Source organism: Cornus florida, unplaced genomic scaffold, assembly GCF_030987335.1.
Source record: "Cornus florida cultivar Cherokee Brave unplaced genomic scaffold, ASM3098733v1 CherokeeBrave_3.0.0_Hap2_Chr09, whole genome shotgun sequence".
NCBI lineage: Eukaryota > Viridiplantae > Streptophyta > Magnoliopsida > Cornales > Cornaceae > Cornus > Cornus florida.
Genome location: NW_026775579.1, coordinates 47,980,185 through 47,994,411, shown reverse-complemented (window position 1 = coordinate 47,994,411; position 14,227 = coordinate 47,980,185). Strand labels below are relative to the sequence as shown.

At 28.3% G+C, this 14,227-nt stretch overlaps 1 protein-coding gene across 1 annotated transcript; it reads left to right on the top strand.

Annotated features, from left to right (window-relative positions):
* Positions 1–475: 475 nt before the first annotated feature.
* LOC132273835 (ABC transporter G family member 25) lies at positions 476–8,481 on the top strand. Its single transcript, XM_059774916.1, has 3 exons — positions 476–1,132; positions 1,284–2,124; positions 7,137–8,481. The coding sequence occupies exons 1-3, from the start codon at positions 998–1,000 to the stop codon at positions 8,162–8,164; spliced, it is 2,004 nt and encodes a 667-aa protein (XP_059630899.1). The 5' UTR covers positions 476–997; the 3' UTR covers positions 8,165–8,481.
* Positions 8,482–14,227: the final 5,746 nt, after the last annotated feature.

The following is a 14,227-nucleotide window of genomic DNA, read 5'->3' as shown; positions in this document are numbered from 1 at the left end:
TTGGAATTGGAATACGCTAATTTTTTGGGAAGTTGATTTTTTTTTAAAAAAAAATTTACTTAGGACTGGAATGCTTATTCCATAAGTTTAGTTGTGGAATTAATTTTTATTCCCGCGAATGAATTTTCATTCAAATGAAATGATCATTCACACTTAAAATTACATATCAAACAAAAGAGTAGTTGGAATGAGCATTCTATTTTATTTCATTTCTATAAACTATTTTTGCACACCAAACGTAACATTAGTGAATTGCATTGCTTCAATAAAACAATCTCAAACGTACCACTAACTGCATTCTTATCATACTTTCACTATATATTGTACCACTGCATGTGTTGAATCTGAATCATCCCATGACTGATCCTTTTTTGAAATCTGTCTCCTGCTAAAAAAAAATGTTCCAAAACACTTCTTTGATTTCATGATACTTTTTTTATTTTGTCCTCGACAATTCAGGATCAAACCACCTAATGGTTGGACAGTACAGAAGAGGTGATTTGCTGCTTTTTGTTGATTCACAGTATACACGATAAATTATTACATGATTTGAAACGACATAAATTATTTACGCTCTACTGTAGAAGATTTTTTTTTTTTTTTTTTCAACTCTACTGTAGAAGATCGGGCTCAAAAAATTAGAAAACTTTATGTTTTTAGGGAGAGAATCCTCTCTCTTTCTCAGAGATATTTGGTAGTGCTTAAAATGGGCAGAACTTTTGCTGAAGCCCACCTTAAGAAGGACCAGCTGGTTCCTGAGGCTGCCACGTAGCACATGTGCTGTTGGTTCATCAGTTTGACGTGGCAAGCATTGGGAGCTTAAAAATTTAAATAAATAGGGCTTGTGTTATACCCCCTCAGGTCTCTCTCCATCCTCTCTACTATTACTTCACCCCATTCTCTCCCTCTCTCTTACATCCAAATTTTCCGTCACTATTTTCTCAATCTACTTTTCTCTTCCCTTCTTTCTCGAGAAAATCCCAGGAAAAAAAAAAAAATGTCACGGTTTGCTGGAAGAGAAACTACAAATAATGGAGACTCATCCGACAATCCACAACCCCCCAAACACTCCCCTCATGATCCTCGTGACTTTCAATCCATAATGGCTTCATGTTTTCCCATCACCCTCAAGGTAAATATAAATATATATATATATCAACTTCACATACATACACACACAAAACACACACATATACATATACAGGTTGACTTTCGCATGAAAATGTAATGACCCGTTTGACTATTGAGTTGACTTTTTTTTTTTACTGTATGTGTGTTTACAGTTCATGGACGTCTGTTACAAGGTAAAGAAAGAGAACAAGAGCAGGAGCTGTATTACACAGATGTTCACAGGTGGGCCCACTACATCTTCCGATGAAAGATCAACGGCCACAATTCAAGAACGAACGATTTTGAACGGGATCACAGGAATGGCGTACCCAGGAGAAATCCTGGCCGTCCTGGGCCCATCAGGGAGCGGCAAATCAACGCTCTTGAACGCGCTTGCAGGGAGACTTAATGGTCACGGCTTCACCGGATCAGTCCTCGCCAACAACCGCAAACCCAGCAAATCCGTGTTGAAACGGACCGGGTTCGTGACTCAGGACGACGTCCTCTACCCCCACCTCACCGTCCGCGAAACCCTAGTCTTCTGCTCCCTCCTCCGCCTCCCCAAGTCCCTCTCGAGGAGAGAGAAAGTGTCTCTCGCCGAGTCGGTGATCGCCGAACTGTGTCTCTCGAAATGCGAGAACACCATCATTGGGAATGCGTTTGTGAGGGGTGTGTCCGGAGGAGAGAGAAAGAGGGTGAGTATAGCTCATGAGATGCTTGTGAATCCGAGTCTGCTGATTCTGGACGAACCCACTTCGGGGTTGGACTCGACGGCGGCGTACAGGGTGGTTGCGACGCTGGAGGCGGTGGCGAGGAAGGGGAGGACGGTGGTGACGTCGGTGCACCAGCCGTCGAGTAGGGTGTACCAGATGTTCGAGAAGGTGGTGGTGCTGGCGGAGGGGAGGTGTATCTATTTTGGGAAAGGGAGTGAGGCCATCAGCTACTTTGAGTCTGTTGGGTTCTCGCCGTCTTTTCCAATGAATCCTGCGGATTTCCTGCTTGATCTCGCTAATGGTACGTAATATTTCTCTCTCTATATGTATATGCAAATATATATGCATTCACAAAAATATATATGTATATGTATATGTTTTGTTTGTATATACAGCCTCAGCCTCTAGTTTAGTGGCATGTATAACTTTTTTTCACGTTAGAAGTTGACAGCGCGCATATATAAACGTTGTCTCTATATGTGTGTATATATTTGTGTTTTTTGATTGGGTTGTTTGAATTCACTCCGGTAACAATATCGTTAGTCACTAGTGGTTGAATCTCATTTTGTATATAGTTTTGTATGGTGGCTTAGTTCATTTTCATTTTTAAGACCCTTGCGGTGTGTTTGGAATGGAAAAATTTTGGAAGGGAAAATGAGATAGAATTAAAAAAAAATTTAAAACATTAAAGGGTTATATATATACTTAAAATGGAAAGGAACTTTTGGGTTATATTAATTTATATATAATTCGAATAATAGTTGTACTTCTACCTTTTGAAAATCCGAAATTTTAGATAAAATAGAGTGTAAGGAAATAAAGTAAGAGAAATAGTGGAGCTTGTTATATGCCAATAAATAATACTATTAGAATGGAATTACAATTTTTTTTTTCTTTCTGTTTACTCCATAATCTTTGAGTGTGTGTGTGTATATATATATATAAATAAAGAAGACAGAAAGGTTTTTTTCCTTTATAATTATCCAAACAATTTGAAACAATTTATCATTCCTTTTCCCTCCTATATATTTAATCAATCCTTTTTCTCTTCCCTCCTAATTAATATACTTTTTTTTTCTTAGTTCTACTCACACTTGCCCCTCCCCTATAAAAAAATTGCCCACTTATTTATACTCAACCACTTTTCTATTCGGATCCAATGGACCACCCTGCTTACCCTGGGTGAAAACTCGGACTCCATTCGGGTCAGAGGCTTATCGTGACACCGGATTAAGGACTGATCTAGTTCTAATACCAACTGTAACAGATGAACGTTTGTCCACTTACTCAAAAGCTCAAGCTATTGGGTAGTACTGCACACTCACCCATTTATATCCACTCAAACTTTCATCTGAATCCGATATAAGATAAATGACCCACAATGACCCTTATTACACATACCCACTTAAACCAACAAGATTAATATACTTCCATTCCCTTTTTTTTTTTTTTCCCAGTTGTTTATTCAAAATCTAACTTAAATGCTCAAACCAACTCATGAGAAAGAAAAATATATAGCATTGAATGGTGAAGTCATTACGAGTGATTAAAATAGCAAAAAGTGCAGTGGTCCAATGACTGAGCAGCCACAAACAGCCTGAACTCTCCAATTAAAACAGGATGCCCCACTTACTTCTCCATCTTCATCTTATCAATATACCAAGTTTGACCATGGTCTACTTTGATTTTTTTGTCCTCTCCATAAAATCAACTTAGCTTTTTTACTTAAGAAAAAGCAACAAAAAGAGAGAAGAAGAAAGTATTAAACATATGAACATAGATGTGGATTTATATATATATATATATATGTTTAGATTTGAGTTAGTGGGAAAATAATGTTCTATCGCAACCCCACGTGTCGATATAAATTGAGTTTGGCCAACTTAACTTAATTTATTCTATATATATATATATATAATAATATTATTAAATAATAATAACAATATACGAGCTTCTAGTGTATTTATAGCAGAATTTCCACTTTAGGATTTTCGAGATTATTAATGTGCGTGTCTTAAAACTCGGGAGGGTGCGATTAGATAGATCCGATCTAGTTTTATAAAGAGCACACGGGTATTTCAATGCATCGATTTAGATACTAAGTTGGAAATGTAGGAAAAACGATATAATAAGGTAATCTGCCAAACATTTAGTGCTTGGTGCTTTCCCAATGGGCAGTGTATTCATGAAAATGACTTGTGTGGATGAAGAATAGATATTGAGTGTACGAATATAAAATAATATAATATATTAATTTATTTGAATCGTACACATGTAATACGTACGCATATAATATGTGTATGTACATCATATGTAATATTCAAATAAATTTGATGTGACATCCAATACCGTGAGTTTCAAATTTAGTACATTGGATTGAATTGATAATGTTATTTAATAGATTCAATGGAACCAGGATGTGAACGTTCATAGTGAACGCCCTCATTGTGACTTTATCCAAAAATATGTATTTGAAAGTAATAAATGGATGGGACCTACTATAATTATATAGTTATATAATATAGGGAATAATGGTCTCATGGACTATGCATAAAATCCAATTACATATATTCACATTACCTACTTTTTTATTATAAAATATTGAATTATTTTGAGTATATTATATGAGAGATAGAAACATAAGTTCAAAACATAGCATCATTGAATTGACCTATTATTGGAGGATTGTGATGGTGACATGTTATGGTGTGCTTTGGGAAGAGGATCCTTTCTCTCTCTCTCTCACACGCGCCCGCACACACTTATCTTTGGACTTTGGGGTCTGTATTTGGTGTGATGCCCTTCCTAGACTCCATACTTGGAATTTGTTGTATCCTTTTCTATAAGATCTTTACCATTTATTGAAGATTTTTAGTTTACTAGGTATGGAGGTTGTGTTGGCTTTCATATCAAATACATCTCATTGTCCCATAAGGAGCAAGTAAAATTATTAAGTAGTATTTATATAAATTAAGTTTAATTTATATATAATATTAGTAGAGAGAGACTATCGAGTTTCATAAATTTAATTATTCGTATAATCCGAAAGGTCGCTTTACGTGTGGTCAAATTTTTTTTTATGAGTGCTTCAAACACATACGTAACCCATGATATCATGAATCAAATAATTTAAAATACTTTTATTGCAATAGTATTTTACAAATGTGGTCCAGTAATTTTTAGAGTTTAACAGTGTCACTAAATATTGTGTATCTAGTGATAAACGGGTGTCATCTCAGTAGTTGTGGCCCCACAACAACATATGTGGTGGGCCCTACAATTATATATGTGAGGCAATCGACTATCCGTTGCGTATAATTTTCCACCTAAAAACCTTGGATTTGGAGTTCAAGGCTCAGATACAAAGTGCTCTCTTATTTGATGCATGTTTATCAATCTTTTTAATTTCCTAAGAGAACATTGGTGGAACCAAGTCCATGGTTTTAAAATAGAGATGCAAAGTGAATGTGGGGGTGTGTTGACTTGGCATTATCTTTATAAAGATTGTGAAAGCCTTAAACGTATGCACCTTTAAAACACTTGGATGATGCTTAATTTACTATTTATTTATTAGTGGACACAATTATGGTAATGTGGATTAAGAAAAATGTGATGAGATTGCGCGTGAGAAAGCATACATCTTTTAGGACATTCTAGCAACAAGAAGTTGACAGTTCCACTAGCTTCCTCAATATATATATATATATATATAGTCCCTCCTTATATATACACACATATATATGTGTACATGATTAATGGGTGATCTTAGATATTTGATTTGCCAAATTATTTTTTGTGGACTACATATAGTTTTTTCCAATTTTGGTGGAAGACAAAGGTGTATAAAATTAATGAATGATTATAACTTGAGTCACATCTAATATTCGTCCACGTCAAGGATTAATTGTTGCATCATACATGTCCAAAAGGGAAAGACATTAGATAGTGCCTTGACTAATATGTACTTATAATATATGTGTGTGTCTATCCATCACTGGTTGCGCAATTTCTTTTTCCTTTTTCTTTTTCTTTTTTTCCAACTATTCCTTTACATACACTTGTCACACTTAGACTCAACTTACGGAGCTTCTCTCTCTTTATATATATATATATATATACACACACACACGCAGATGACTTTTCCTTATGTCAAACTAGGATATATTAATTGATAACACCCACGTGTTAGGATGGTCTGTATTCTTGGCACCAAAGTGAACATTTAGGGTTTGAATTGAGAAGAAAGAAAACAATGGGGGATGGCCGCCCAACCCATAAGGAATAGGAATGCAGCAATAAGTTGAGTGGACTCCCACCCTACCACCAACATTGGACAGCTTTAATTTGCTATGTTGTGCTACTTATTACTTGCTATATATGTATATATATATATATATATATATATATATATAATAATAATATATGTCCACACTCCACTACTACTTACGATGTCAAATTACTAAACTAATAAATAATATTCATTATTTAATTTCAAGTGCGATAGCCACTATGCTCTGTAAAGTTTGAATCAAAATTAGTTGGATTTGACCATTTTAATAATTGATCTCTATGAACATTTTTATTCTTTCTATAATGGTGCATATGTCTTTCCTTTTCCATCATGCTACACAATCTGTTATGCTAGTGAATGCGTGTACGTCTGTCTTATAAAGAGAACACTTTCATGTAGAGTTGAGTTCTAGTGGTGATGTTGTAGACTATGGTTTTGAGAGTCCTATACTTCTTATCCCTCTTGCTTGATTGTGAACTCCAATATAAAACCGAATCTTTTATTACCCAGTGAAATATTTTCAACTAATTTGAAACCTTACCCACAAATATATATATATATATTAATGTATGTATATATATAAGGATTATGGATGTGTCTCGATAGCACAATGAATTAGTGGTTTTGGTGAATTTTTTTATTTTTTTTCATTGACAATACTTTAGTTTGCTTATCAATCAGGAAATTAAAGTCAGTGATGGTCCGTCACTTTTAATATTTTTCCATATTTTTTTCGTTGTAATACATATTTCCTAATTAGGACTATATGATAAATCCTTAGACTATTATCTTCACTTCATAGTACAATTTTGTAGTAGTATGTAGTGGGCATTTTGAGTTATGTCATAGGAATGTATTGGTATCTGCAGAACCAAGCTAGTCACCTACAAAAAACCTCAATTTGTTCCAATATTTATCAGTTCTTTTCCCTATCTCTATATAGACTATTGTAATATATATATATATATATATGTACTATTCTTGAGTACTTAATGTCATCATCTTCTTTTAACTTTGTGTAGGTGTATGCCAAGTTGATGGACTAAGTGAAAGAGAGAAACCCAATATCAAGCAATCACTTGTGTCTGCTTACAACAATTTGCTAGCTCCATTGGTGAAAGCTGCATGTATGGACACCAACACAGTTATAGCTCCCAATGACATGACTAAGCTCACCCAAACCCATCCTCATGACGAATGCAGAAGAAGCACCAGAGGAAGCATTGTCACTTGGTTTGATCAGTTCACCATTCTCCTCCAAAGAAGCCTCAAGGAGCGAAGACACGAGACCTTCAACTCTCTCAGGATCTTCCAAGTCCTTGCAGCCTCGTTCCTAGCCGGTTTCATGTGGTGGCACTCAGACTATCAGGACATTCAGGACAGGCTAGGCCTCCTCTTCTTCATTGCCATCTTCTGGGGTGTCTTCCCATCCTTCAACGCGGTCTTTGCCTTCCCACAGGAACGCGCCATCTTCATGAAGGAGCGCGCTTCTGGTATGTACACGCTCTCCTCCTACTTCATGGCACGCATTGTTGGAGACCTGCCCATGGAGCTCATCCTCCCTACAATGTCTTTCACCATTGTCTATTGGATGACGGGGCTAAAACCGGATGTGGGGGCTTTTCTTTTAACCCTAGTGGTTCTCCTCGGTTATGTTTTGGTGTCTCAAGGGCTTGGACTAGCTCTTGGTGCAGCTATCATGGATGCCAAACAGGCCGCAACTATAGTGACTGTCACGATGCTAGCATTTGTGCTGACAGGAGGGTTTTATGTGCACAAAATGCCAACTTACATAACTTGGATTAAGTACATTTCCAGCACTTTTTACTCTTATAGGCTTTTTATTCATGTACAATATGGGGAAGGGGAGAAAATCTCGTCTCTACTCGGTTGCAACCGCTATGGAAGCAGCAACAATCCGAGCTGCAAATTCATTGAAGAAGACTTGGAAGGTCAGATTCATCCGGCAATGAGCGTGGGCGTCCTCCTTGTCATGTTTTTCGGGTACAGGTTGCTGGCCTATCTTGCGTTGAGGCGTATCAAAGGTTGAATTGTATGACAATTTCGCGACTCTTTGGCCTTTTGGGGTTGTTTTTCTTCATTAGACCTTACAAAGTAACATTATATTTCGAATGCCGATGATCGAATGATGCTGAAAGCTGAATTTCGTTAACTCTGATGGGAAGGATGCTTTGTGGTAATAGGCATATTGGGTTCACATTAACAGTTATTTTAAGTATCAAGGAACTCTCAGACTCTGGTAAATGTAAAGATTGAGCAGAGCGTGTTTTTTTTTTTTTGTTTCTTTTTATTAATGTTATTCACTTGCAATGTCTTTCAATGAAAACTAGAATTTATTAATGTTCTTGTTATGGAGTAAAGAAATCAATTCCTCTAACTACTATAATTTGCCAAATATGGATTCTACATATGCAGATACGTTTTAAGAAATATCATACAATTGTAGTAATTGTTATGATTGATTGCAAAGCCAGTCATAACCTGAATTTTTTATTTTATTTTATGTATTTAATTTCATGGAGGTAATAAATCACAATAACAAGTTTTTATTGTACATAACAAGTTAATAACTTTCTCCGTAGCATATATATCTATGTCTACACTATTACTCTACACTATTACTAAATGTCCAAAGAATTTCAGTGTTTCAGTATTTATTTATTTATATAAAAAAATATTTATTAATTGATATATTAACAGTATAGAAATAGTTTTTATAAAAATAGTCGCTATAAAACTTTAAAAATTACTTAATAAAATCCATCACAATAAAATATTTATTAATTGATATAAGAAAAATAATTATTGTTTATGGATAATTATCACTATATAACCGGCTCGACCCAATTATAATTATGTCATTATTAGGAGACGACACATGTCATCATCCTATTAATCCAAGAAGGCTATAAATAAAGGCATGGAAGAATGAGGAAGGGTACAGAATTTGAGAATTCTAGAAATCTAGAATTTCAGAATAAAATACAGAAGCTCTGTAAAGAGTTTCAGTATTTATTTATTTATATAAAAAATATTTATTAATTGATATAGAAAAAGTTTTTATCTATATCTATACTATTATTAAATGTGCATATTTTAGTATTTATTTATTTATATAAAATAATATTTATTAATTCATATGAAAAGAGTTATTATAAAATGAAAAAAAAAAAAACTCTATACAACTCTAAAATCTACCTAATAAAATTCAAATTAACCTATTTATCTATTTATTATTATGAAATTTTAATAAAAAAATCTAATGAGACAAGAATTATTAATATAAAAAATATTATTAATTAATCTATAAAATAAAATAATTTTTCTAAAACTCTACCACAAATTAGCTTTTATTATGAGTTTTTAATAAAATGAAATCTAATTAGACAAGGATATATTTAAAGAAAATAAAATAATTTCTATGAAACTCTATCACAAATTACTTATTTTAATTTCAATAAAACTCTATCACATTAGACAAAGATATAGTTAAAAGTTTCTATAAAACTCTAACACAAATTATCTATTTATTTATTTATTATTAGTTTTTTTTATAAAAGAAAATCTAATTAGACAAGTATTATTAATATAAAAAATCATTTATTAATTAATATAAAAAGAGGTTTTAAAATAGTTTCTATAAGACTCTAACATAAATTACCTATTTAACTATTTATTATGAGTTTTTTAATAAAAAGGAAATCTAATTAGACAAGAATTATTAATATAAAATATATTTATTAATTGATATAAAAAGATTTTTAAAAGAGTTTCTATTAAACTCTAACACAAATTACCTATTTATTTATTTCTATTAACTCTAAAATCTATATAATAAAATTCAAATTAACCTATTTATCTATTTATTATTATGAATTTTTTAATAAAAGAAAATCTAATTAGATAATAATTATTAATATAAAAAATATTTATTAATTGATATATAAAATAAAATAATTTTTTCAAAAACTCTACCACAAATTACCTTTTATTATGAGTTTCTTATTAAAATGAAATCTAATTAGACAAGGATATATTTAAAGAAAATAAACTAATTTCTATAAAACTTATCACAAGTTACCTATTTTATTTTCAATAAAACTCTATAACACAAGATAAAGATATATTTAAAGAATTTCTATAAAACTTTAACACAAATTACCTACTTATCTATTTATTATGAGTTTTTTCATAGAAGAAAATCTAATTAGACAAGTATTATTAATATAAAAAATTACTTATTAATTTATAGAAAAAGATGTTTTAAAAGGGTTTCTATATAAAACTTTAAAATCTACCTAATAAAATTCAAATTAACCAATTTATCTATTTATTATAATGATTTTTTTAATAAAAAAATCTAATTAGAAAAGAATTATTACTATAAAAAATATTTTTCAATTGATATATAAAGTAAAATAATTTTTCTAAAACTCTACCACAAATTAGCTTTTATTAAGAGTTTCTTAATAAAATAAAATTTAATTAGACAATGATATATTTAAAGAAAATAAAATAATCTCTATAAAACTCTACCACAAATTACCTACTTTATTTCCAATAAAACTCAATCATACGAGACAAAAATATATTTAAAAAGTTTCTATAAAACTCTAACACAAATTACCTATTTATCTATTTATTAGGAGTTTTTTAATAAAAAGAAATCTAATTAGACAAGGGTTATTAATATAAAAAATTATATATTAATTGATATAAAAAGAGGTTTTAAAAGAATTTCTATAAAACTGTAACACAAATTACCTATTTAAATATGTATTACGAGTTTTTTTAACAAAATGAAATCTAATAAGACAAGAATTATTAATATAAAAAATATTTATTAATTGATATAAAAAGAGTTTTTAAAAGAGTTTCTATTAAGCTCTAACACAAATTACCTATTTATTTATTTATTATGAGTATTTTAATAAAATAAAATCTAATTAGACAAGAACTATTAATATAAAAATATTTTTTAATTGATATAAAAAATAAAATAATTTTTCTAAAACTTTACCACAAATTACCTTTTATTATGAGTTTTTCTTTTTAATAAAAGATAATCTAATTAGTAAAGAATTATTGATATATAAAAATATTTATTAATTCTTATAAAAAGACTTTTTAAAAGATTTACTATAAAACTCTAACACATATTACCTATTTATCTATTTATTATAAGTTTTGTAATAAAAGAAAATAGAATTAAACAAGAATATAATTAAAGAAAATAAAAAAGTTTATAAAATCTACCACAAATTTGCTTTTTTATTTTCTATAAAACTCTATCACATTATCAATTTATTATAAGTTTTAAATAAAATAAAATCTAATTAGAGAAGAATATATTTAAACAAAATAAAATAATTTCTATAAAACTATACCAAAAATTAGCTATTTTATAAACTATAAAACTTTATGGCATATAACTTGTATTTATCTATTTATTATGAATATTTTTATAAGAAATAAAATAATTTCTGTAAAACTCTACCACAAATTATCTATTTTATTTTAATTAAAACCCCAACACATATAACCTGTATTTATCTATTTATTATGAATTTTTTAATAAAAAGAAATCTAATTAGACAAAAATATATATTTCAAAAAATAAAATAATTTTTTAAAAGAATTTATATAAAACTCTAACACAAATTACCTATTTATCTATTTATTATGAGTTTTTTAATAAAAGAAAATATAACTAGATAAAAATCATTAATATAAAAAATATTTAATAATTGATATAAAATATATAAAAAAAAAATTTTAAAACTCTACCACAAATTACCTTTTATTTTGAGTTTTTTAATAAATAAATAAAAAATCTAATTAAACATGGGTGTATATATATTTAAAGAAAATAAATAATTTATATAAAATTCTACATAAATTACCTATTTTATTTTCAATAAAACTCTACCACATTAGACAATGATATATTTAAAGAATTTATATAAAACACTAATACAAATTACCTAAATTCTACCACAAATTAACTATTTTATTTTCTTTAAAACTCTATCACATCACATATTACAAATTAGTTTTTATTATGAGTTTCAATATTTCAGTATTTATTTATTTATTTTAAAAAATATTTATTAATCGATATAAAAATATTTTTTATAAAAATAGTTTGTATAAAACTCTAAAAATTACTTAATAAAATCAATCACAATAAAATATTTATTAATTGATATAAAAAGATTTTTATAAAAATAATTTCTGTAAAACTCTAAAAATTACCTAATAAAATCAATCACAACAAAATTTTGATTAATTGATATAAAAAATATAGTTATTTTTTATGGATAATTATCACAAAATAACCGGCCTGGCAGTTATTATTATGTCATTAACAGGAGAGGATACGTGTCATCATCCTATTAATCCAAGAAGCCTATAAATCGAGACATAGAGGAAGGAGGAAGGGTACAGAAATTGAGAATTCTAAAAATTCAGAATTTCAGAGAGAAATTCAGAGGGGCATAGACTCAAAAGTCCAGAATTTCAGAAGTTCTACCAAAGAGTTTCAGTATTTATTTATTTATATAAAAAAATATTTATTAATTGATCTGAAAAAGTTTTTATTAAATAAAAATCTCTATAAATCTCTAAAATCTACCTAATAAAATTCAGATTAACCTATTTCTCTATTTATTATTATGAATTTTTTAATCAAAGAAAATCTAATTAGACAAGAGTTATTAATATAAAAAATATTTATTAATTGATATATAAAATAAAATAATTTTTCTAAAACTTTACTACAAATTAGCTTTTATTATTAGTTTCATAATAAAATGAAATTTAATTAGACGAAGATATATTTTATGAAAATAAAATAATTTTTACAAAATTTTATAACAAATTACCTATTTTATTTTCAATAAAACAATATCACATTAAACAAAGATATATTTAAAGAGTTTTTATAAAACTCTAACACAAATTACCTATTTATCTATTTATTAGGATTTTTTTTAATAATAGGAAATCTAATTAGACAAGTATAATTAATATAAAAAATTATTTATTAATTGCTATAAAAAGAGGTTTTAAAAGAATTTCTATAAAACTCTTAACAAAATTACCTATTTATCTATTTATTATGAGTTTTTTTAATAAAAAGGAAATCTACTTAGATGAGAATTATTAATATAAAAAACATTTATTAATTTATAAAGAAAGAGTTTTTAAAATAGTTTCAATTAAACTCTAACACAAATTATCTATTTATTTATTTATTTTGAGTTTTAAATAAAAGAAAATCTAGTTAGACAAGAATTGTTAGTATAAAAATTAATTATTAATTGATATAAAAAAATAAAATATATTTTCTAAAACTCTACTTCAAATTACCATTTATTATGAGTTTTTTTTTTTATTTTATAATAAAAGGTAATATAATTAGGCAAGAATTATTAATATATAATTTTTTTATTAATTCATATAAAAAGAGTTTTTAAAAGATTTTCTAGAAAACGCTAACACATATTACTTATTTATCTATTTATTATTAGTTTTTTTGATAAAAGAAAATATAATTAAACAAGTATATATATTTAAAGAAAATAAAAAATTCTATAAAATCAATCACAAATTAGCTATTTTATTTTCTATAAAACTATCACATCATCTATTTGTTATAAGTTTTTTAATAAAATAAAATTTTATCAGACAAGAATATATTTAAACAAAATAAAATAATTTCTATAAAACTGTACTATAAATTAGCTATTTTATTTTCAATAAAACTCTATCACATATAACGTGTATTTATCTATTTATTATGAATATTTTTACAGAAAATTAAATAATTTTTATAAAACTCTACCAGAAATTATCTATTTTATCAATTTCAAAATATTTCAGTATTTATTTATTAATATATATATATATATATATATATATATAATATTTATTAATTAATATGAAAAGAGTTATAAAAAATTACAATTTCTTTTACAGTTTATTGTTACAAGCTTCAAATCAACAATTAAAAAATATATATATGAAAACAAAAATTTTATAAGTTACAAACATTCACCACATGCATCACACATGCCTTTTCCTAATATAT

Bases quoted from the DNA above. Each gene is read 5' to 3' on its own strand.
- LOC132273835 (XM_059774916.1), top strand. From the start codon at position 998: ATGTCACGGTTTGCTGGAAGAGAAACTACAAATAATGGAGACTCATCC. The intron at 1,133-1,283 runs GTAAATATAAAT...GTGTGTTTACAG, and splicing joins GTTTTCCCATCACCCTCAAG to TTCATGGACGTCTGTTACAA. The intron at 2,125-7,136 runs GTACGTAATATT...AACTTTGTGTAG, and splicing joins CCTGCTTGATCTCGCTAATG to GTGTATGCCAAGTTGATGGA.